This window comes from Cupressus sempervirens, chromosome 9 (assembly GCF_028749045.1).
Source record: "Cupressus sempervirens isolate cs-2001-9-10 chromosome 9, ASM2874904v1, whole genome shotgun sequence".
Classification (NCBI taxonomy): Eukaryota; Viridiplantae; Streptophyta; class Pinopsida; order Cupressales; family Cupressaceae; genus Cupressus; species Cupressus sempervirens.
The window spans coordinates 327,655,283-327,681,283 of record NC_143126.1 but is presented as its reverse complement, the minus strand read 5'-3'; the positions used below and the strand labels follow the sequence as shown (position 1 = coordinate 327,681,283).

At 35.7% G+C, this 26,001-nt stretch overlaps 1 protein-coding gene across 1 annotated transcript in view; it reads right to left on the bottom strand.

Moving 5' to 3' along the window:
* The window catches only part of EMB1789 (CCCH-type zinc finger family protein), a 181,087-nt gene that overhangs the window by 74,209 nt on the left and 80,877 nt on the right, over positions 1-26,001 (bottom strand). Inside the window, exon 4 of the mRNA XM_089800015.1 lies at positions 17,647-17,775. Coding sequence (XP_089656141.1) covers positions 17,647-17,775 — 129 coding nt within the window. The remainder of the gene's footprint in view (positions 1-17,646; positions 17,776-26,001) is intronic.

Genomic DNA, 26,001 nt, shown 5'->3' with positions numbered 1-26,001 from the left:
CTCCCTATCGTGTCTCCTTTCTAACTCATAAATAAATGCTTTTAAGCTATAGTTTAACTTCCCAGAGTCAAACCTTGCGGGGATTGGGAGGAAATGCATGATAGCACACCCAGAGCCGGTTTATCATAACTAAGCCAAAGAATGCAGAACATCCAACCAAGTCAATTCAACCTCCTGGTCCACAACTGCTAGAAACTCTCGTTCATCTAACAAGGAGTGGTGTGCTTAGGTTGTGGGAACAGATCTGCTGCCTTTCCCTAAACATATTTCCTCCAATTCCACATATGATTTCTTATAGGTCAAGGAATTGAAAAATTCATTAATTATAGAAATATAAATAGATTACCCAATTCATTAGTATCTTGATCAAGGACATATAAAGGAACACATACACACACACACACACACATATAGATATCTCAGTGTTTGTGTATCCATTCATCCATATTGCATACCACTTCCTTGCTGGATTACCAATCTGCTGATTATTGATTGCAGATTTGTATATCTGATCTACTCTCTTCGATTTACATATTTTCCCTTACAAATCTTCTGAATGACATATTGATATGCCTGCTGTAATAATATATTTTCAGATGTACACTACAATGATATATTCATGTCTTCTGCAATAAGCATGTCTCCGATTTGTATGATGTTCCCTTCTCTACATCATACAAATTAGAGCAGGCTTATTGCAGCAGACATATGAATATATATAATTACAGAAGACATATGAATATATATAATTACAGAAGACATATGAATATGTCATTGAGAAGATTTGAAAGGGAGAATATGCAAATCAAAGAGAGTAGATCAGATATACAGATCTGCAATCAGTTATCAGCAAACTGGTAATCCAGCAAGGAAGCAACACCGATGAATGAACTTATACATACATAAACTCTTTTATATGTCCTCGATCATGATACAAATGAATTTGCTAATCTTTTTATATTTCTATAATTAATGAATTTTTCAATTCATTGATGTAAAAGCAATCACATTTGGATTTGGACTTAATGAAACTACAATCATGTGAACACTGAGAGGTTGTACTCCCTCGCTTATTCCACAAGTTGTGTACCCTACATTCAGGACCATATATTTCAATATCATATGCAATGATGTGAATATGTATAAGAAAAAGTCAAAACTTCAAGGCAATTATACATGCATTTCCTTCCTCAGTGAAATAGAGGCAACAATGTCAAACATGAGTTAATATTTATTTTATCCCAGCAAAGCAGAACTATCGGTGGTCTTTTACGAAAGGGAAGAGTCAATAAAAATATCCTCAAATAAATCCAAAGGGCAAAGCAGTCCCCTCTTTGATCCAGCCTAGCTTTTTACTTGGATAATTTGAAAAAGTTTTGAACAATGAGCATGAATACCATTCCTATTGAAAGAAATGATATTTTCTTCATAAAACAAAAACAACAGTCTAAGTTCTTTAGATGGGAAACTAGTTTTTGCATAATTTGTGTCACCATCTCTACAAGTTTTTAGCTTGTTTTGAAAGGGTAAATGCCCCCCTTCAAGCTTTTAGAGTGAGGTACATATGTGTATGAATCATATTCTATAGCCAAAGATTCAGAGTTACTCCAAGTGATGGAGCACCTTGCAATTTTTCCATTCTATTTTGTTCTATTTTGTCATTGAATGGAACCTTGTGCTCTGTTTTGTCATTGACTTGCTACGCCCGATTACCTATTCTTAAGCCACGGCCTTAAATTTCAAGCATAATTTGGTACTTGCCCCCTAGCCTAGCCCTAATTTCTTAAGTTACAATTCTAACAACATAATTTTCTTACAACTAATATTTATTATTCTATAACTAATGCATCTATTAGTTGTTCAACTTGAGAGTAAATTAACAATTAGCATTTTATGGAATGATGAATAGTCTCACTACTTGGGTCAAATATATAGTTAATCCTCAAAAACCAACCATTGTAGGGATTGGAAAGAAAAGCCCAAGAGGACAGAGCATTCAATGAAGACTGATCGATCCCTTGGCCCACAACTCATAGGAACTCGTGTCCATCCAACATGAGGTGGAAAAATACATTGTGGGAACTGGTTGTTTGCCTCTACCCATCCTATCTCCTTTCTAACTCGTACATGAATGTTTCTAGGCTATAGTTTCACTTCCCACAATCAACCCTTGTAGGGATTGGGAAGAAAGGCATGATAGCTATTGAAAACAATTGATCATATGTATATTGTCTTTGATGTTACACAAAATGTCATATCTTTACTAGTCAATGTATGCCGAGCTCACTCGGGCAATGAAGATAGTTTCTTGTGTTTGCCAAGTTCAAAAGACAATGTCTACCGAGTTCACTCGAGCGTCGAAGAGAAGTTTACAGAAGTCGAGTGTTAACCAAGCTCACTCGGTTAACAAAGAAAAAGTCGGATGGAACCAATGTTAATCAAGCTCACTCGGTTACCAAAGGAAGTTTGCGAAGATGTAGTGCTAACCGAATTCACTTGGTTAACACAAGAAAATCATTTCAGTATTAGTGTCTACCAAGCAAGGTCAACTAACAAAGGATTTTCTTGTTTTGGCATATTGAGTTTAATGGATTTGTTCGTTGCCTAACCGACTGAAGAGATGAAGTATTATTGTTATAAGTTGTATTCAAGCCAACTTGACAATGTTTATGATATAAGGTCAAGTTGAGGATTGAAAGAGTGTGAGAATGTGTGTAAGATAAGAAGATGCTTAGAGAAAGCAAATTGGAAGGATAAGTGGAATATCCTTGTTGGGCTACAAAGATTAATCTGATCAGAAAGGATCAAGTATTCGAGCTAGAATTGAGATCTGAAATCAGCAATACAATTGCATCAGTAATGAGGTCATATCATTGTTACTATCTAACCATCGTAGGAGTGTATCAAACCTCTTAATAGAGTTAGCCTAATAGCTATTTGCCAAATCCTCTAACAAGGTGGCATTTCTAGATCGAAGTGTCTAAAGACCTTTAACAAGGCCACTCTTGACAGGGTGATTAAATCTTCTAATAGGGTCACACCTAATAGTGTGCTTTGTAACATTTAACAGGGTTGGCTCCTAACAGGGCTCACTTCAGAAGAGTGAAAAACAATAACTAGTTGCAATTAGTGGTTTTTCCCAAATTGGGTTTCCATGTTAAATCTTGGTGTCACTTATGTTCATGCTATTTCTTTTACGTGTATCTAACTAAGTTAATTAAGATTAATCACAGTTAATATCTTAAGATCTGCATGTTTAGTATTTGCCGAGTAACAGTTGATATTATAGTGCTTGCCAAGTCACAACATATTGTTCGTGTTAACCGAGTGCCTGTGCCACGTAACAACAATTTCAGCAGAGTTTATGTTTTGTATTGACATCTAAAGGATCTGGGATTTATTTTTGTGGTAACTAATTCACCTCTCCCCTCTCAGCTACTCCTCTTATATTTCCAACAATTGGTATCAGAGCTTTTGGTGCTTGTAGAGAAGGTTTCAAGGACCCAAGCTAAAGATCAAGATGTCTTACAGAATAGAGATTCCCAAGTTGAACAAAGATAACTTCGAGGCATTGTAGGAACTTATGAAGCTACATCTGGCAATCATCAGTGATTCAGGTCTGAAATATTTGAATGCTGAGTATAAAGCTCCTACTTGAACATTGATTGTGGAAGAGATTGTTGAAAAGAAGAATCATAACATTATGATGACTGACATTGCATCCAATCTTAACTATGTTGAATTTGATGAAGTCAAAGGGTGTGCTACTGCTCATGAGATGTGGACCAAACTAAAAGATATCTATGGAAGTGATGATAATGTGAAAAGAGCCAAGGCAGAAAGTTTGAGAGGTCAGTTCGATCAGATGAAGATGAGAGAGAATGAAAACATTGCAAAATATGTTGACAGAATCAAAGCTAGTGTCAGTGCAATCAAAGCCTCTAGAGGGAAAATTGAGGATGTTACAGTGGTAAGCAAGGTACTCAAAACCCTTCTTCCTATCTATGAAATTAGAGTGTCATCTATTCAAGAGATGAGATCTGATCCAAATAATAAGATAACCTTAGATGTTCTAGTGGGAAGGTTGGCAGCATTTGAGCTAGATAACTATGATAATTATGTTCCTAGTTCTAGCAATCTTGAGTCTGAACTGAAGCCAAGTTGTCACTCAAGAAGAAAGCTACAAAGTCTAAAGGCAAACAATCTGAAAGTGAAGAGGAAGACAATTCTGACAGTGATCTTGAAGTCATTGAAGCATTGTTTGCAAGAAGATATCCAAAAGGTAAAGGAAAATACAAAGGTAAAATTCCACTAATCTGTTTTTCTTGTGAAGAAGTTGGTCACATTGTTGCAAGGTGTTCAAATAGAAAAGACAAAGAAAAAAAGATGAATAACAAGTATAAAGGCAAGAAGGATTTCAAGAACTACAATAACTACAAGGATAAAGGTAAGAAGTCTTGTTTCATGGCTAAAGATTTAGATAGTAGTGATGATGATGAAATGGTTTATATTGTTGTAAAAGATGAATTGGATAATGAAGATGATAAAATGACACTTATCTCTCATGTTAGCAAAAATGATACACAGATTATTGATAGTGTTTGTTCTCATTATATGACTGTTGATAAAACAAAGTTTGAACATATCAAACACTATGATGGTGTAAGTGTAAGATTTGGAAACAATGAACCATGTTGCATAAAAAGAAAAGGTTGTATTTCTCTAACCAATGAACTCAGATGTGATAATACTTATTGGGTTGAAGGATTGAAACATAATCTACTAAGTGTGGCACAATTGAATAACATTGGATTCAAGGTAGAATTCATGAATGGGAAGGCCAAGATACTAGATGGAAAAGGAAATTTAGTTGGGTCCGGTAATCAAACAAAAGGTAACTTATTCTACCTAGAGCTCAGTGAAAGTCCATGTTTCATTGCTCAAGTAGATAAGATAAGATAATGATATTAATGTCCAACAAAAGACCTTGGATTACAACAAGAAAGCTCACAACAACAGGAGCACCAAATGGCTAGTTATGGCATAAAAGGTTGTGTCATGTGAACTTTGATACCGTGATCAAGATGAGCAAAAACAAAAGAGTGAGAGGTATTCCATGTTTGAGGAAACCTGATATGGGCCTATGCAAGAATTGTAAAATTGGTAAGATGGGCAAGACAAGTTTCAAGAGAAAGAACTATCATTCTGAAGAAGACTTGGAGCTGGTTCATACAGACCTTTGTGGACCTATTGGCATAGAGAGCTACGCTGGAGATAAGTATTCTATTTTATTTGTTGATGATTATTTTAGGATGATGACAGTAATGTATCTGAAAGATAAAACTGAAGCTGTTCAAAAGTTCAAGTGGTATTTGGCTAGAGTAGAGAAGAAAACAGGAAAGAAGCTGAAATGTTTGAGATCAAATAGAGAAGGTGAATTCATTTCTAATGAATTCAATCAATTTTGCAGTAAAAGGGGAATCAAAAGACAAGTTTCAGTCCTTGGTACACCTCAACAAAATAATATAGCAGAAAGAAGGAACAAATCAATCATGGATTGTGCAAGAACCTTGATGATAGAAAAGAATATTGCAATCAAATACTGGAAGGAAGCAATCAGTACAACAGTTCATACTTTAAACAGAGTACAACTGAAAAAAGACTCAAATCAGACTCCTTATCAACTATGGTATGGCTACAAACCTAATGTAAGTTGCTTGAAAGTATTGGTAGCAAATGTTATTTTTGAAGGAGACTAAGAAAGGTAAATTTGATGTCAAAAGTGATGAAGACATATTTCTAGGATACTACAGCAGAAGTAAAGCATACAAATGTTTGAATCTAACTACTCATAAGATCATAGAAAGTGCACATGTGAAGATTGATGAGTTTGCAGAAAAGAGTGAAGAAGAGAACAACAAAAAACTTGAAGATTACAAAAAGTTCATTTACTTTGAACCTAATACATTGCCTAATCCAAGTGAAAGTCAGCAGACTTCACCTCCCAAGTCCCCAAAATCTCCAAAAGCACCTGAGTTGCAGCCTGTGCAACCTGAGTCTAAGTTTGAAGAACCCAAGTCATAGACAGTGGGACCCGAGCATGATGCAAAAGATCATGACGAGGCAAGTGGAACAAGCTCTAAATCCAAAGTACTTGTACTTGCAAGATATGTCAGAAGGCACCACGAACCTGAGCAAATCATTGGAGACAAATCAGATTGTACAATGACAAGGAACAAATTGAAAGGTACATATTTGCTTACTGAATTTGAACCTAGAATAGTTAAAGATGCTTTGGATAATGTGATGTCCCTGTTTTTTGCCAGTTTGTGCAGTTGATTGAGTTAGCTCATCATAGCGACCCTCATGAGATGACAAGGTGTTTTGGGGGGTCTCAGTTGATTACTTACTATTTTTAGTACGTCTATTATGGGCAGTTAATATTTTTAGCAGCACAGTGGATGGCTTGACAGTTGGTCGTCACTTGTGGTTGATCGGGTTAATAATTACATAAGCTCTTATTTATTTATTGAATTGCAATATTATGATTATGTTTATATTATTATAAATAATGACTTAAAGAGATATTTCTAAAAAAACAAGTTGAAAAGTTTCTAGTGTTGAATTGTTTTGGGAAGCTTCCACGTTTTCTAAAGTGGAATTTTATGGAAACTTTTCCAATGAAAAGCTTATAAATGAGAGCTCTTTTCATCGAGAAAAGGCACGGTGATTATATATTTGATTTTGCGCCTTTGTGGCTTTTTCCTGGGTTCTTAATTGTATGCCCTTATTGATGTATAAGGGTTGGAAATTTTGAGAATTGCACTTGCAATTTAGCTACTGAAGTATAGCTAAGATTGCCTAAATTCTCTATTGTTCATCATTGTATCTGAGAAGTGTTTTATTCCACTACTAAAGTATAGTGGATTTTTCATATTTCTCCTATTGTATTCCTGTGTCTAAGGAGAGTTTGGTTGTGAGCGTCTTCAATTGTGGTGATTTGTAAATTTTTGAATGGTGGAGGACGTTATTGATTTCTGAAGATTGCATTTTCCTGGCAGCGTTTTAAGGAGCTTGGAATTATGCCACACTAGGGCGAAATTTTGTTGATGTTCGGTTTTGTACCACTACATAACATATAACAATTGAATACTTCATATGAAATATCAAACACTCAATTCCTCTCTTGAAAAGTTAATACTCATGGGGACATGAGAAAAAACTCCAATGTTTCTTACACCTATGGATACTAACTTAGTTATATCGGTGTGATTTGCTAGTAATCACGTAGGTAGCCTTACGTTGTTCATTCAAGGACAACTTGGACTTCTGATGTGATGGTGATGATATTGTATAAGCGCCAGATGATGTTGATGGTGGTGATGATGGAGTGTGTGTAGCGCTCGATAATGTTGAGGGTCGCGACAATGGGGGCAATAATGCTCCAATGACTTTTACCTTCCTAACTTTCTTAGAATGAAATCAACTACTCAACTACTTGCTATTCTAATCCTACTCCTATGAATGGAAAGATTAGCAAATGGATGGGGATCGAATCTGATGAAAGTCTACCAGCGGGTCTACCTCCATAGATGCAATGATTCAAACGGAAAAGACTAGATTACCACACAAGGCTTCCTAACAAGCCGTTGGGATGCTAGTGGCCTAGTTTATAAATCCTTATCAAAAATCCACTAATTTCACCATGCAACTATCCATCTACTCTTACTCTTACTTAACAACTGTCTTGAAATGATATCTACTTTAAAAGCTTCAAAGGAAATCTAATTCTAACTATTGGAAGTAGAAACCATGCAATAACACCAAATGTTCTTAATCATCATACAAGTCACAACAATGATAAAGAGAGGCAATTTTGGTATTATCTTAGAACCAATTTTCTTCCACCTTTTACAAATGAGAGCAAATGGCCTTATATAGAGGCCAAAATTACAACCAATGGTAGAGATTAAGATGCAAAATCAACGATCTAGATTGGATCCTAGAAACCCTAATTAGGGTTGCCACCCCATCAGCCAATGAGAAAGTGCCACCTTATCAATGGACCAATGAAAAAAGGAAAAGTGGCAACCAATGAGAAGGCACCAAAATGGTAGCCAACCAAAATCAGACACCTATGCTACCCAAGAAGAAGGAGAAATTACCACTTGGGCTTACATCAAATGATCTTCCAATATAGTTCTACCCTTTTCTGTCATCTTTTTAGCCAAGGCAATGAACTTGGCTAGCATGTCGTTGACTTCCTTCATGAGAGGGCAAAGTGTATGCTTCATCTTGAGCTCAGATGAATTCATCATGTTTCTTGTTGCTTGCAATGTTTTCTCATGATCCTTCTCATATTCTTTCGCATATCCAACAAAGGCATTGAGAGAGGCAAGGGTGCCCAAATGTTTCTTCTTGAAAGGCAACCTTCCCCAACTCATCCAATCTCAATCCAAATTCTGTCTCATTGATGTTCTCCTCCTTGATATTGTCAAAATCAAGTGTTGCCCCAACATCGCTCATCATGGTTGAAATGGAAGTGTCAATGCCTGGGCTATGTTGTACAATCTCGCTCTGTATCTCTTCAAGTATCCTTAATCTGATGGTCAAAGCGATAAATCAAGACTCCACCATACTCATTCCTCCTTCATCTATCAGCTTGGCCCTTTCCAAATATTTCTTTGGTAGCTAAATAAATGCCTCTAGCCTGGGAACGGCTAAGTCCTTGACTGGAAGGAAATCCTTCCACTCACCTTCAAATGTTCTGAATTTATCTCTAATAGCCACTAATGACCTGAATGTCGAGACAAAGGAAGGTAAGAAAGTTCGCCCATCTTGGATTGTATCATGGATCCAATCCTTGACTTCGTGCAACTAAGCAGCTATCTCTTTTGTGTTGCTCCCACTGTCTTGAGGAAGGGTTGCTTAGTGCAACTATTGGATAGGCTGGCAATCTCTCCAATACCTGTTTTCGGCCTCCAACTTCACAATCCTTTTGTTTGCCTTCCTGGATCTCTACACATTTCATGCCATCCATGATTCTTCCCAAGTCATATTCTACTATCTCATACTCCTGAGCTACAATCTCATCAACTGCCTTGCTGACCATTGGTACAGCAATCTAAACTTTTCGGTGACCATCATTGTCGCTCCTGATTACCTTTGCCACCGTTTTTGCAATTTGTTTATGTTTCTCGCTATCACCCTTTTCCACTAACCCTTGGATACCTTCAACTGTACAGACAGTCACCACCTCGCCTCTTGGCATAAGCATTTTCCTTAATCATAGTGGTGTAGTGCATCTCCCCAAATCTAGATTCAATTCAACTAGCAAAGCATCACCTTGTATTATCTTCTTGGCTTCTAGCCTAAATTATGCTCTCCCTTGACGGTGTTGCATTATGTTTTTTTGCTAGAGGCTCCTGATGTTCTTTACTTTTCTCAACCTCCAAACCTCTTTTCTTGCTCTTAACTATTCTTTGTTGTTGGCTAATGCCTACACCTTTTTGTCCGATTAACTCCGCTGGACCTTCCTCCTTTGGTTTCATCTTCTCATAAGTAAGGCATACCTTCTGACTTTGTAATTGCCTTAACTTATCATTGTACCATGACTCGGTGTGTAGATCAACTGTCCTTGTAACTACCTCTAAGGAAGGATCTTGATGATCATTCCAATCCACTGGACTCAACTCCATTCCATCCACTGTATCATAATCTCCTCTTAGCACATTTTCATCATCTTCCAATTGATCAAGAATATTAAGACTTCTCCATTCAATTGCCCTCATCATGCCCACTGACAACCTTGAGAAAGCTAGCTTCCTCACATGAAAGTCATCTTTTGCATTGGCCCAAAAATCTTCTATAGTAGGAATATGTTTGAATGTATTTCCGTGAGATGCCTTGATAAGACCATTAGGATCGAATCCTTGTCTTGCTCTATACCATCCTAGATGATACCATTCTAGCACTTTCTCTACAGCTGCAAAGGCAACAAGATTGGGGCAAGTATCATTCCCTATTCCAAATGAGAAGGTAATCCCTATCTCACCTTTAAGTTTCATCATTTTGTCATAATGCTCAAGTTGCCTAGGCAAATCCATCAAAACTACTTTGTCGAGTGGGTACCTTGGAAGCCTTTTGGGACAAACTGTACTTCCTGCTACTCTAACATAAGTAAATTGTGGAAATTGGATGAACCAACTTCCATACTTCTTAACCTTTGCTCTTTGCTTCTGATGAGAACCTCTTAGTAGGTGTCCCTTGCAATATCCTTACCGTCTTCATGGGAAAGGCATTATAAAACATCTTATAATCTTTGGTGTTGTGCAAATGAAGCTGTGGATAGCACTCATGGACCAAACATTGCCCCGGCCCATTACCAATTACTCCTAAGGCCTTAAGTCCAAGATTTTCATATAATCTCGCAATCAAATAGAAAAGATAGGATCCCATATAGAATTGCTTTTGATTTTGCATGGTCCTGATTTGCAACTCTAAATTTTCGCTTATAATCCTAGTCCAATCAAATCTTCTCTTTCCATTATCAATTTCATCAATAAAGAAGTACATCCAATTCTCGAATTGCATACCTTGAGCTAAGCCCATGATCCGGTTGAGAAGTACAATGAGATTGGGTGTATTCTGATTTGAAATTTGACCTAGTGAGCTTTGATGACCCGGTAACTCCTTTCTTGCCTTCGTGTAACCAAATTTGCTTTAAATGAATGAAATAAGCCTCTTGATTATCCTAAAATAAATTAACCGCCTGATCCATCATTACCACTATCATGCTTTTATACCAGGGAATATTAAATACTTCTTCAACCACTTGTTTGCCGATGTTGGCTAACGCTCTCTTCCCTTCATCAAAAATGATGGACTTACTAACAATATCAAACCGGGATGCACACTCCATTACCAATTCCGGACAAAGCAAGGTAGGAGGGAAAGCCGCCGCATGTACAATTTCGCTCTTGTAGATCTTCTTTGCCATGGGGGATTGTCCTTCATTCAATCTGTCCTTCAACTATACCATGTTTACCGTGTCGATATTGGTATCACTTATTCGCCTCACTTTCGAGAAGAAGGTAGTCTTAGGCATCATGTCTTCTTTGTCTTTTTTAGTATTTGCTCCCTTTGGGTTCTTGCTTGCACTAACATCTACCATCCTAAACACTTATTTCTGCCCCTACGTTCTAAATGATATGGACTACACTTATCAATCTCCAACCTTCTTTCTGTTGATAGAATCTAGCTTATTTTTGCCTCTCCAAGTCCTATCTCTACATTTATCAATCTCCAACCTTCAACCTAGGGGTGAGACTACCACTTATTTCTGCCTCTTTGTTACCTTAGGATGGACTACACTTTTATCTCCCAACTTCAATCCTAAGGTGGTCTAGCTTTATTTTTGCTTCTCTAAGTGTCCTATCATGAAATCTACACTTATCTCTCCAAACTTCAACCTATCAATAGAATGATCAAGTGGTGGATGATGAGTCTAAGAAGAAAATAAGGGAAACAAACCAAACAAGAACAAGAAATAGAATCCGCTTTTAAAACCAATCTTCACCTCTAAAAATGAATAGAATTTTACCTTAAATCTGCCTTTACCAATAATCGGGCCTTTATCAAATTCGGGTTAGATCTTGGAAAGTTCAAGTCTCCCTGCAAATAATGATGCCCTAGCAAAAATCAGAATTTTGACTTCCTTAAAATTGCCCATATTTGCCAAAAAATCGAACCTTGGATCACATAGCCTCCTCACCAAGCAAAATCGCCTAAATTTGGAAGTAGAAATTGCAGCCTTTGGAAAGAAAATCAGACCTCCAAAAAAATCACCTAAGCTAGAGGAAATTCAGATCTGCTCCAAAAATCGCCCAAATCTACAAGTTGCTTCTTTAGAAGAAAATTGCTCACCCAAGGAGGAGGAAGAAGGAATGAGGAAAGAAGAGGGGGAGAAGCCCCCTCTTATACCAAATTTTCTTGCCTCTCCAAGTGGGGCCAACTTGCCCTGGAGGAAAACAAAATTAAATTAGCATCCTTTGTTAATGGCCCAAATTTAAATGCCATGTTAAAATTACTTAGCTCAAAGTGAAATTAGCTCATTTAATTGCTAATTTTGATCAAAAATTGCAAAATAGAAACAAGGTTAGCCTAGGAGAAGTCAAAATTTTCATTTAACCACATTTTAGCAATTAAAATGTCATTAAAATTGAATTTAGCAAGCTAAAATTGATTTCCAATTTCAATTTACCAATTTCCTTTAACATTTTATAAAATCTTCTAGGCAATATTTCAACCAAATTAATGCAATTTTGCAATTTAATCAAATTCTAACCTTGCAATACCATTTCAATTTTTAACCAAAATAAATCATTTATCTAGCAGTTAAAATCGATTTCCCAATTTTAATTTCATTGTCAAAAATTTCTCTTTTCACCATAAAAAAATCAAGATTTTCCAAAACGGCTAAATCTAAAATTCATTCTGAAAATGTCCAAGCTTATACAATTATATCAAATTTTCAAAAAAAATAATCTAAGTTCAAAAATTTGCAATTTTATACTGCCAAGTATCTGTTTCAATCATCGAAAAAATGTTGTCTTTGAAACTTGTTTGGCCAAAGGATAAAATTACATGCTTTGGAAAATCAAGTTAACACCGGATGAAAAAAAAAATCACACAAAATCCCTCCTGGGCCTGAAGGCGTCCAAGGTGCAAAATTTTCAAATCGAAAACCTTTGGACAACTCCGAAAAAAATTCGCCAAGGCAACTGAAAAAAGGGGGTCCCCAAAAGTTTTGGGGCGATGGTGTGAAAACCTCACAACATTTGGCGACTCCACTGGTGAAATGTTCCTGAACATTTCAAGAATAAAACAACTTGGAACAAAAGTCTCAAGATGGCCTATCCGAAAATCTACTTAAGGACAGGCACTCAACAAGGGAAAAAAACTCTCAAGTTGAACCTAAGCACCCAACCATAAGTTACGTGTGTGCAAATGATTTATTCCCCACTCGACAAGAACTTGATAATCTCTCAGATCCATTAAACTTAATTATTATAATATCCTTACTTCAAAAGCAACCTGGATAGAGCCCCGCTACCAGTCAGGCGTCTATAGCCCCAACGGAGTTATTGTTGTGGCACCATAATCATAGTTCTACCTTGAGTGATTATTTTTATAGCACCAATAGAGATGATTGCACACCCTTGGACCAAATTTCACCTTTATTTTCACTTTGATACTGCCTTTCCTTTCGCATAAATTCTCTTGTTTCTTTTCTCATGATATTTCCTTTTTTTCTTAATCTTTTGTTTGGCTTGCAGGCAATGAAGCCCCCAGAGGGTTTGGAAGACCACAGTGGCGCTAAAGCAGGTGTATGATTTTACTAAGTCCAATTTCACTTCAAAACACCAAGAACTCAGAGCAATTAAGTGTGAGTAGAATGTTATAACCATGTCAAAAGTAACTTAAGAACCTCTATTTGGTTACAGTTTGTTGACTCGACATAACATCTTGAATATTGGGGTACTAGTGTATTAGGGGAACGACTGCGTTCGGAGTACAGTTTGCATTGGCAAAGCTCTATTTGGAAGATCAAACAACTGGTTATTCCCATGGAGTTTATTCTTATAGTAATATCTTGAAGCATTTAAGGGAAACGGCAAACTAAAATCTCGGCAAACAATATTGAAGGAAAATGTTGCTGTCTATCTTAGCAAATAGTGTAAAGGCATATTGTCGTCCATCTCACTGAGTGGAAGCAAAACTGTAATCACCATTTGTGTTAAAGGTAGAAGTTTTTTCAATTCATTTTTGGCAGAATGTTTGAGCTTTTGAACAATTTAATTATTTTTATGCAAATATATATTAAAATATTGTGAATTTGTGTTGTTTACTATATATTTGTAAATTGTAAATAATACATTGAAATTGTAAACTTACATATTATTAAAATACATTAAATTATTGCAAATTTATGTGTTATTTATTATATACTTTCTACTTATTAATTGTCCATTTTTCACTAGGTTCTCTAAGTCTACCAATTTCTTTAGAAGATGGTTGGTAAAAGAAAAAGGGACCCTTTACAGAAAAATGGGATCCCAAGACCATCAAGTAGATGTCAAATGTATCCATTCCCTTAAGCAGATGACTTTGAGCATAAGTGGGTTGAAATATCATTTGCAAAGATTTCATGCAATGATATTACACCCTGTAAAAAATGTTCCGAAGAGGCTACAAGAGAGGCTTTGGAAAGCCTCGAAGTATGGTCACAAAAGAAAGAAGCAAAAAAGAGGACATTAGAGACCATGACATCCCCAATGGAGGGTTTTAGTTCTACAAGGTCACAAACAGTTGCAAAGGCTTCTTCTTCCATTGGGCCACCAATATGAGAATCAAGAAATGTTGGCGGGTATCTATCAAACTTTTGGGTTCCATGTAACACTCCTAGTGCTCAAGCCGAATTGCTAGGCACTGCATGGAAAAAAGACATGCATGTAAAGACAAGGGTGGCACTTGCAAGATTTTGGTTTTTATGTAGTCCATATTGGGTTTATTTGATTACAGCAATTTCCGTGTCTAGTAAGGGATCCAAGCCCCCAACTCATTATGAGGTGAGCAGACTATTGTTAAAGGATTAGGTACAAAGAATTTGTCAACTTGTGGAAGAGCAAAAGAGAGGTTGCACTATTATATCAGACGGTTGGACAAATGGTAGGAATATGACATTCATCAACTTTCTAGTTGCTTCAGGGGGACAATTAGTATTTCTAAAATCAGGCGATATCTTTGTTCAAGAGAAAAATGTGGATACTTTGTGCAACATGTTGAGTGAGAAGTGGGAGCAAGAATGTCCTCAAAATTGTGACCTTTGATACCTTGTACTTGATGAGTTATAGAGCTACAAGAGGGAAGAGGGATCATTGTTTTCTTTTTCTGATTGCAAATGTGAGGAGACCCACCTTGCAGCCAGGTAAAATGCAATATTTGTTCAATTTTATTGCACCATTAATTTGCTCATTAAGTTTATTGGAGTCTTCACGCATTACAAATGGCTTTATTTTATCCTTGTAGATCTATGGTGGGAAGATTATGGTGCCATAACACCTAATCTTCAAAAGTTTTCCATTTGAATATTATTGCAACCAAATAATGCTTCTAGTTGTGAGACAAACTGGAGTATTTTTTAGAATATACACACAAAGAAGTGCAATAGGTTGACTGAGAAGCGCTTAAATGACTTGGTATATGTGTAGTGCAACCTTTGGTTACATGAAAAGGAGGTGCAAGGACAAGCTTCATATGAAACACTTGACTTGGATGAGATTGATCCATACTCAGCAGATTGGATTACACCTCTTGATAGTGATGACGTAGATGTGCATGTAGATCCTTTATTGACTGATGAGCAGCTAGCTGAGTTTGAGATGGAGGGAGATGACTGGGATGCAAAAGTGGCAGCATGTGAGGAGGAACATGAGCATGGTCATTCATCGGAGGCTTTTGTTAAGGCACCTATTGAGGATGTTGTGACTACTTCAACACCACCCATGCAGTAGCAGCAATCTCTTTTGAGCTCTAGTCATGGATGCAATTTATGATATCTAATTCTAGTTTTCATTGATATTAAAACTTGAACTTAATATATTTACAGAAGTTGTAGTTTCATGGAGTTTGACTCCTATATGTATTGAACTTATTTTATTCGGATGTCGTACTTGTTGATTAGTATATGATTCTATGTTAATCTACTAAGTTTTAATTTCTATATATTTAACTCAAAACTTTGATTAATATATGATGGATATCTCAAATGTATATGTTCTACAAATTTGGTGTGCATGTGTGTGTTTTTAAGAATATTTGAAGGAATTGTATATTTTTATATATTTGATAAAAGTGCCGATTTATTGCCAAGTTTTTGGTGATTACAAGATTTTCAAAAAATTTGGGCTGACCAAGATATTCTCGAGTCCAAGTTTTTCAACTTTGCAATCAATGTTAGACCCATAATCCTTATTGCAAGTGCATAAGTCAATGTAACATATTTCTAGTTGGCACCAAAGCACTGCACTTCTTGTCTATAAAAGATCATTCATTCCACATTACAAATGAGGTGGACAATTAGCAGTATCCAAGTTCGGTAGTAGACCAATAATTTAGAATATTACAGAGCATAATATTTAAGATCAGCTCAATAGGTTGTGTTTTGAGGAACCACACTCTATTTGTGCTTTCATTTCATTGTAAGTCAAAATTATGATCCCATTCAAAATGTAATCCCTTTTAGCAAAATTATTGATGTGATATAATTATGTTTCATTTATTCAATGACAAAGATATAATGTGAAAACAAGAATTCCATTTTATGATTCTTGTGTGAGACTCGTAGGTTTCCTAGTTGGATGGTTCTTAATTGAGCCCTTTGTCCATGACTGCATCAATTCCCTTCCTACTGGCCAAGTAACGACAACCTTATTTTCTTGTCATTAAATCTCCTGAGTAATTGAGATTAATTCCACCTGTCCTGAGGCCTTTGTAAGTTGTTTATTTTTTATACCGAATTTCCAGATGAAGATCAAGGCCCACAGAGGTAGTTACTATGCTATTTTCCTACATTTTGTACTTGTAGACTTATAGCATTTATGAATTTGTTGCACCTGTTATGTATGTATACTAACAAAGAAAACAATGGCATTTCCTTAACTTGTGCATCAACTCTCATATAAAGTATCAATTCAACTCGCGTGCTATAAAATATGTTTCTCTAATGAATGCATTGTAAATTATAATACAAACTGTTTAAATTTTTTATATTCTTAACTTCCCCCTTTAATAATTGCCATCTACTATCGGCCCCCAGAAAAAGGCATGCCTTCCCCTGCTGTCCCAAAAATGTACTCCAGCATTTCCTGCCATCCCCATTCTGGAAACACAGTAGAAAATGGAAGCTACCACTTTAAGATTTGCATTGCTTAAGATAAGTTGAGTTCACAAAATTTCTTAGAATATTATAATGGTGAATTTAAGCTATGAAATTGGTGAAATTAATAGTTTTCTCGTCAAGGTGTTTGTTTATTCACAAATCTTCAGGAAATTGACATAAACAAGAATTTAAATTCATGAGATAGATACAACACGATAGTGGAAAGTGGAGAAGAGTTTTCTGGCCAGAATATAAAAGGAATCATAATCTAAGGCAGATCAGGAGAATTCATTGAAACTTTACTGAAAGAAAACAGAAAAAACAAATGGAAATCAGATAAAAACAACTGAGCAGTATAATGATTAAAAACAATTAGATACTATAACAAAGAGACGATTGACACATAAACTGCTGAATGACCAAGTCTGGTCAGGATAATGGAACTGTTTGGAACAAAATAACGATAACCTGCTTCAGAGTAGCCTGATAACCATGAACACAAGAGGGAAAATCAATAAATCAGTTGAGATCAATAAAATATATTTTATTAAAGGCATAATCACATCTGTCTTTATAGAAAATTTTGACCAAAAGAACATTTTCCCTTGACAAAAATGTTCACTAAATTTAAAACATAGAATACTAATTTCTTTTGCTTTGGAAAATATGAATACATCAGTTGATTGTTGAAATAGAAAGAAAACCTGAGAACATCGTCCTTTCATGTAAAACTTGCACAAGATTACTGGCTTTGGTTTAGTAACTGGCGCCAACTTCAACCTTTTAATTCCAAGCTGTTTATCTTTAAGTGCCTTTTTCCTCTTTTTCACAATCTGCCAAAACCCCAAGAGCCATCAGTTAAGGTGTGCGGCTATTTATGCTGAATTTATATTTAATTTCCATGTAACCCAACTTCAACCAGGAGAAAACCAAAGCCATGCAGAATTCCATAATATTTTACAAGATACAATATGAGTGCAGCCCTGCAAAAATATTCAACAATTACCCTAGGTTACTGTTTTCTTTTGCTAATTATAGTTTCATTACCAAAGCACAACACGTCACATAACTTGGTTAACTACCTTCTTCCTAGAAAATAAATAAAAAGACCAAAAAATTAACATGTTCTACCTCTTAACTAGCATATTGAAATCTAACCACATTTAATTGAAGCACCAAGTAATTATATATCTTAATAAAGAAACTATGTTTGTCATGTAAGGAGTCATGGGAACCAAGTCACAGTGGTTTGATAAAGGTAAGGTTCATTATGTAATCTCCCCTTTCTAGGTGATAGGAGCAATCTTCAAGAGGTTGGCTTATTACTAGGTTCCCGTAATCGAATAGGATGTTTAGGGGAGTAACCAAGGATCCATGGAGTGTTTACAAAGTCTTGTGGGGTCCATTTGGAGTCTTGGGTATTATTTAATTTTTAATAAGGGCAATGAATAAAATTTCCTAAGTGAACTTTAAACAAATTATTATGAGTGAATATTATGAATTCACTTTAATAAATAAACAAGTGAAACTGAATCATATATTCACTTCATTAAATAAGTTATATTAAAATAAAAGGGCCAATTAACATTAAACAAAGGGTCTTGAGGACCAATTTTTAAAAGAAAAAAATAAAGATTTTGTTGGCCATTGATAAATTTAATTATTGAAAAAAGAGAGAGCACAGATTTTAATTCAAGCCCAAAACTATAGTAAGGTTGTGGTCGGTGCAATTTTGGAGTTAAGCGTGCAAGTAGACTGGAAGTGTTTGGCGTTGAATGTGGGGGACGGAGAATGTTAAAAAGAGAGGGAATGATGCATTTTGGGAGCATCTTGTTTGGGAGAAATTGCAGTTTCTCATTATGGAAAGCCCAAGTTCAGCTTACACAAAGACTAACATGCCCAAGGACGTGTTGTTAGGTTTTCACACCATCGCCCCATTACAAATGGGGACCCCCTCCTTTGCTCATACAAATTTTGGCATTACATGGAGTAATTCAGAGCTTTAAAAAACCGAGGGGTGTTTGACAAATCAATTGCCAAGCTGTGATTTTAGAGTGGGAACATTAAAATTGATGTTTGTCAAAGTCATGTTATAATGGGTTGAAAATAAAATCCTAAGTGTATTGAATTTTGGCTAGTCTATTTGTCCAAGATTCCATATAAAGGCATATTCCATGCATAAGGGACTTAAAATTCTCACACCCCTTTTTGTTTTATACTTTTATGCTCACTTCTTTATTAATTGATGCCCTAGATGAAATTTGCTATTTCTATAATGGTTTTGTACATGTGCCCTAAGCGGGAAAAGATCTAATCTAAATAGTGGTTTTGTTGCCCTAAATGGTTCTAAATATTACTGTACAATGGTATAACTTTGTGCCCTAGCCAATATATATGTGAACTACCATGGTTTTGCAGACTTTGCCCTAGGCAGATTTCAGTTTCGGAATTAATGGTGTTTTTCTAACTTAAAACTCTTAATTTTGATTAATTGGCTATACTTAACCATAGTCAAAACTATTGGTCAGTTTATGGATTTAACTTAATGTTCATATCAAGATGTTCACTAACATGGTAATGTAATCACTTGATGAAGATCTTGTTTACTTAAATTTAATATCAAGGTTTAACCACTCATTCTGATTGGATGCAAGAAGAATGTGAATCAAACCCAACGAGGGAGGAGGCATAACTGGGAAAGGGGATGTGGGATGATCAAGTTCCAAACAACCTGGAAGTGATGAGATCTATCGAAATTGTACCTAGGTGGACAAGGTGACTAAACTTAAGGGACTCACATTTCACTTACTCCTAACCATTTAAAGATTATTAACTTAAAATATATCCTGATCAATTTAAAGTCATGGAGACCGACAAGTGGCCTATCCTATTTTATTCATCTCAACTCCTTTAATCATGAAGGTTTTCTCACCTAATTAAGCTGTTATTAAATTTTGATGAATCTAAGTATAGTTAAAACATTAGAGTGTTAAATTATATTAAGTCCACTCCAACTTGGCTAGGACCCTTTACTATCATTATTGGTATCATGTAAATTATCCTTCAATGGATATGTCCTCTCTTAGCATGAGCCATTTAATAATTTAAATATTTGATGCCAACTCTAACATTGGATTCAATTTTCCCAATAGTCATGTTCACCCACTAATTGTTTCACCACTCATATAATACATTTATATACTATGTTTCCAATTGAAGGGAAGGAAAATATTTCAACTCACCAACATTAGGAAACGGCAAGTAATAACTCTCAATTGGTTGGAAAACTTGCACGATGGAAGTTGGTAGAGAAATGAGACACGTAAATGATTGGGCGACCAAGACTATTAGGGATCCCTTAATGTTCATGGAGAGTGATATTTGAAAAAGAATAAACCAAAACAGAGATTTAATACTCACCACCTCACATGGATAGAAATGGGTAGTTGCACAGGTTCTTGGAATGGCGTAAACTGTATAGGATATGAGCTATCAGAGATGTTCTAGCATAGGCGGCTTGGAAACAAGAGACAACAACTGCAAAACAATCTATCAGTTAAAAGATTTGCATTCCAACTCCAAGCAAGTAAACATTAACCAGCAGCATACTATCTAGAGATTTTAATGGAGTTCTTTCCTTCTTCCAGTATTGGAACAAAGAAATAAATCTCATTCATGTTAATGTTTTATAGCTTCATTTTGATAGAACATAAAATGTAAACCTAAAGCACATCTTATTAGAATATTATAATGTTTTTTTAATGGTCATCTTAGTTAAGTCTTCAGTTTATTAAGTAGTTTTTGTTTTTGTCTTTAATTCACGATTGTTTCTTTTAGAAACATCATCTTTGTAAATCTATATAAGGAGCTTTCATCTCCTTTGTTTAATACAACTACAACAACATCGATTTGCCATGACATGGTATCAAAGTAGGTCGAGGGGATTTCATAAAATTTGGCAGATTTTTTAAGAAAAATTCAAGCCTCTTTTGGTCTAGAATTTTTTGTAGAAATTTGCTTTTCGATTTTTAGAAATAAATATCGTTAGAAGTATTTTATAAAACTTTTGTGGTTCGTCTTCAAGGATTTTTGCTGGAAATCGGAAGCCTGGTTAAGGGTTTTGATACCGCAATTTCTTGGTTGCAGCAAAAGACTCTGATTTTTTTAAGGTTGCATGTGCTAGTTTACCATGCGAAGTTTTGTGTTTTGCCGCCTTTACAAATTTCTAATGGGTTTTCATTATTTTTTCCCTTAAAAAAAATTCTAATGAATTTCTATAAATTTTTCCTTCAAAATCTCTGATGTAATTCACCAAGTTGTGTGGGATTCCTTGGTGGATTTATAATTTTTTCCTCAAAATTTATTTGTTGGGGTTTCCCATTTTTTCTAAAAAACAAACCTTTTTTTTGTCTAGTTTTGACTGATTTTTCACCAAAAAAATTGTGTTGGGCTTTTTTGATTTCCTCTTTAAAAAATCATGGCTTTTTGCAGTGTATTTTTGGTATTGTGCTCATCTGCAAAGTTTGGAAGGTTTGTCGATTTTTCCTAAACATCGCACTAGCTATTCTCAGTATTTGTCTCTGTCTCAGGGAAGAGAAGCTTCATTATCCAACATCAATAAGGTTGAATATTTTATGAGTTATGGTCAAATGTTTTGTTGATTCTGGTAGGGTTAGTGACAAACTCATCTCAATGGCAGAGTCAGTGGTTGGCTATTGTCTCTTGTTGCAAAGCATTCTAAATAAGGGGGCACCCTTCTCTATTCTTTTATGGGGGAATTTTGGCTTCTTGGTCATTAACATTTGTAAATCAAGGGAGGGTCTCAGCAACAGCAACATGTTTTTGAAGAAATTGTAACCAAAAGACATCAGTTAGACAATGACCATTAAGGGAGGGTATTAGAATATTATAATGTTTCTTTAATGGTCATCTTAGTTAAGCCTTTAGTTTATTAAATAGTTTTATTTCTGTCTTTGCTTCATGATTGTTTCTTTTAGAAACATTGTCCTTGTAAATATATATAAGGAGCTTTCATCTCCTTTGTTTAATACAACTACAACAACATCGATTTACCATAAGACATCTCCCTGATTAAATATTACTATTATTATTCTTAATATCTTATTATTTATAACATTATAATAACAACTATTAGAATTCAAAGTTTCTTATATATATATATATAGTCAAATCTTTCCATTAGCCCAATAGGGTATGTTTTATCTTTTGATCATATTTATTAATAAATCACCTTATACTTGGCGGACCCCATTCTGAAATAAGTCATGTTTGCTCTTGTATTATCGTTAAGTGGACTTTATGTGGAGGTGGTCACACATTGGCATTGCACATACATATTGGACCCACACCCTTTTACCCAGCAACTTTTTCGTGGTCAACATTTCATGTCACGTGACTTGTCTCTGCCATGAGTTGTGTCATCATACTTGTCACATCATTTGGAGAGTGTCTTGGATAGATGTATGAGAAGGATCAAGCCCCTTCCCTATGTATAAAGGGTGATACGTACATTTCTCCAAAATAATACAATTTTAGTTTTCTTCTGTCTGGCACATGCTTTGTTCTGCAAATATTCAGTCTCCTTGAAATCAGTTGGTGGAGCCATTAACATACATCAACATATTCCTAAGTGGATATGCATTAACTTAATCATTCAAATTATTTTCCATTAATATTTATCACTTGCCCCCTAAAGTATCAAGATATATAGAAGGAAACTTGAGGGTTTTAATTTATTAATTTAAAATAAATCCAATCCCTAAAATCGACAATTCATGCTATTCATTTTCATTCATGCTATTTATTCTCTTGTTGAGCGAACTATTCTTCTTGTCTAGGAAAGAAAATACTAACTTTTTAGAAAGTTGAATAAACTCGTTCTTGTGTAATCAGAACCAAAGATGAATCATATTCAGGTGTCTAAGATTCTTGTTGCATGAATCGATTTCTTCTTAGTCTGTAGAAAACAAAGACATAAAGTTGAATGTCGTCTATAGTATGCAATAACACATTTCCAAGACTCTAATATGAAATAAATAACACCTTGACTTCTTACAACTAGAAATCTGATTATTGTGTTGATCATACAGCTACTATTGACAATCTTTAATCATCGCTTCAATAGCAAACCCAACTAGAACAAATAAACAGTTATCCTACGCATTCCTGTACAATAATAGTGTTATCGTGCTCTAGTTCAGCCACGATCTAGACTTTTTTCACCAAGACTCTAATCCAATGATTTAAAACAGTAAGACTCGGAGAAAACAGCCAATGGGAATACAAATAAGCAAATGAATTCGAACTAGAGTCCAGCTTACACCTTTGTTTCTGTTGGTAAAAGAAAATGACATTGACACATGAAATTAGAGGAATCTGATTTAATAACCTCCAAACATTATTATCCTTTCAAACAGATTTTAGAAAGGTAACCACTTCACATAGGGTAACCAATCAGAGTTAAATGTTCTGGTGAGAGATTAGATCATCTTAAAACCTCTCCATAAAACCCACAGCTAAGTAATTCAGGAGGTAACACTTCAATCCTAAGATCAAGTGGGAAGGTGAGATGATGACTCCCAAATATTAAAGAAAATCCTTGGCCAAGGTACAAGTTATTGGAAGTCATGATGAAGTCGTTGGATACATTCATGACGGGTGTCAAACCAAAGTAGCAGAATGCTACGAGGTACGACCAATCACACTATAGGTGACTCTACATTGTATTCTCAGGAGACTTGACTTGATCATCCACCATCCCTCATGGAGGGTGGGATTTGCTTTGGATCTAGAAGCAACTTAGGGGGATTGAATACAATCCATGGTTGGGTGGTTAAACACCCTAGTGATATGTTTTCCCCCAGAATGAGACACAAGGTAGAGATTTTGGGTAAATTGATCATACAAAAATCCTCTTTATCAAACTCAGCCTCTTTGCACATTATGTGAGTACTCTATTTAGTTTGCTACAAGTTACTTCCTAGATTGTTAAGAGAAAAGGTATTTAATTGAAAAGTTGTATTTCGTTCTTACATATAGATCAAGTAACTCTTTTCCTTTTAAAAGAAGTAAATTTGGTAAACGTTAGTCAGTTTCAAATATTTATTCTTATTAAGTATAGATTTAGTGTGAACAAGTTCATTTTATTTTAAACATGTAAACCTAGTAAACTTTTGTTCTAAACTTTTAGCATGTTACATATGGTATCAAAGCGCCAGGTTCAACACTGGACTTGGGCTCACCCAACAATTAGTAAAATGTTGACATGGGCATTTTCGAGATGTTTTCCAAGATGCCCATCATAATCCATACAAAACGGAAGAGACCACATGATCTAAGCAAAGTGCAGATAGCTGATGCCTTCAATAGGGATTTTGACTACTCACAAGTAGAGCCCTTATCTGAACATGAAACCTTAGCTAGTGCCCTCAGGAGGATTAGGCATTAGAGACACAAGTGGACTCCTCAAGTGAGAGCAAAGGTCAAGACTACATTACTTGCAAAAGGCAAACTTGATCCAGCACAAACCAGCAAGTCGGTCCAACCCAAACACTCACTACAGAAATAAAACAAGATGGTTCGACTTAGATTGCCATGACAAGTACTGGTGCTACTACCCCGCGGCCAAGATTTTGATTAATACACTTAGACTTCCCTGACTAGGAAGAGCCCATCACAGATAGTAAGGGCGAAGAACAAAGCATGGGGTGTACCCAGTAGGGACACCCAAAGCAAAGAAATACTCCAATAGGGAGCTTTGTTAAAAAATTAGTTGAAATGATACTTCAATATAACATACCAAATATAGTTGGACAAGGAAAATTGAAATGCGATTCAATTTTCATAACTATTACCAATGACCATTGAACTTCATAACCAAATATACTTGAAAATTGAAACTTCATAACCATTACCAATGACCATTGAACTTAGTAAAATGCTAAAACTTTTAAACATAATGATAATAATGATAATGATAAATGAAAAATATAAACCACACATAGTACCCTATAAGTCAACCATTGACTATCAGTTTATCAAATGACAAAGATGAAAGATTCAAAATTCATTGTTCAAATATGAATATCAACAAAGAAATAGACCTCATGGGACACACACCAAATTAGGGTTCACTTGCTAAAAGAAACAATAAAAAAAAATTGCAAAAAATGTTTGTTTTTGTTTTTTTTTTTTCTTGACTTTTTAGCCAACATGTTGGCTGCACCCCACGCACACCCGAGCCGCCGAGCGCACACCCCCACACCCCGGATGCACCCATGTCCCCACGTCCCACCTGGGTGTGGCTGCAGTGCGGCCGTGCTTTTTGCTTGGTGGGGGTACTCAATTGCGCTGAATTTTTGACCTGGGTGTGCGCAAACGGGTAACACTGTTAATTAGTAATCAAGGTGACTGATTAAACACAATTTATTTCTGATCTAATCAATCCGGCTGAAGCTATAACACTAACATATCTGAGGTATGCAAGTCCAAGTCTGAACATTTCCAGCCTAGCAATTTTTTTGAAAATTCACCGAAAATAGTTTGGTGCTCTAAGCTTTCAAGGCTTGTTTCAAGACCAGTTCCCATCCTTTTGCATGCATCCCAAGACTGAAACGAAGGTGTTGCAGACCCAAATCTGCAGACTTCCTAAACAGGGGTGATTTTTGGAAAAAGGCATATAAAAATAATTTGCTGCCCAAATCCACCGAATCTTGTTTTTCTGAGTCTTCCTTGGTCAAATGCTCATCATTTGCAAGTTATTGCAACCAATTTCAGACATTGGGGGCTGAGGTAAATGGGTTATGAATGAAAGCCTGAAGACTACCTCTGGAAATTGATGTTTTTAACTTAAACCTGGGTTTGTTCTTTAAATGCAATCTGATCATGAATGTGTTGCAGACCTTTTTGGCATTGTTTTGAGGCTTATCTTGGGCCATTAAAGGTATGAAAATCCTAAGTTGCAGACCCAGGTCTGCAAACAGCTGCTGCAAGGGTGATTTTTAATGAATTCCCCATAATTTCCAGACCACCAATTCATG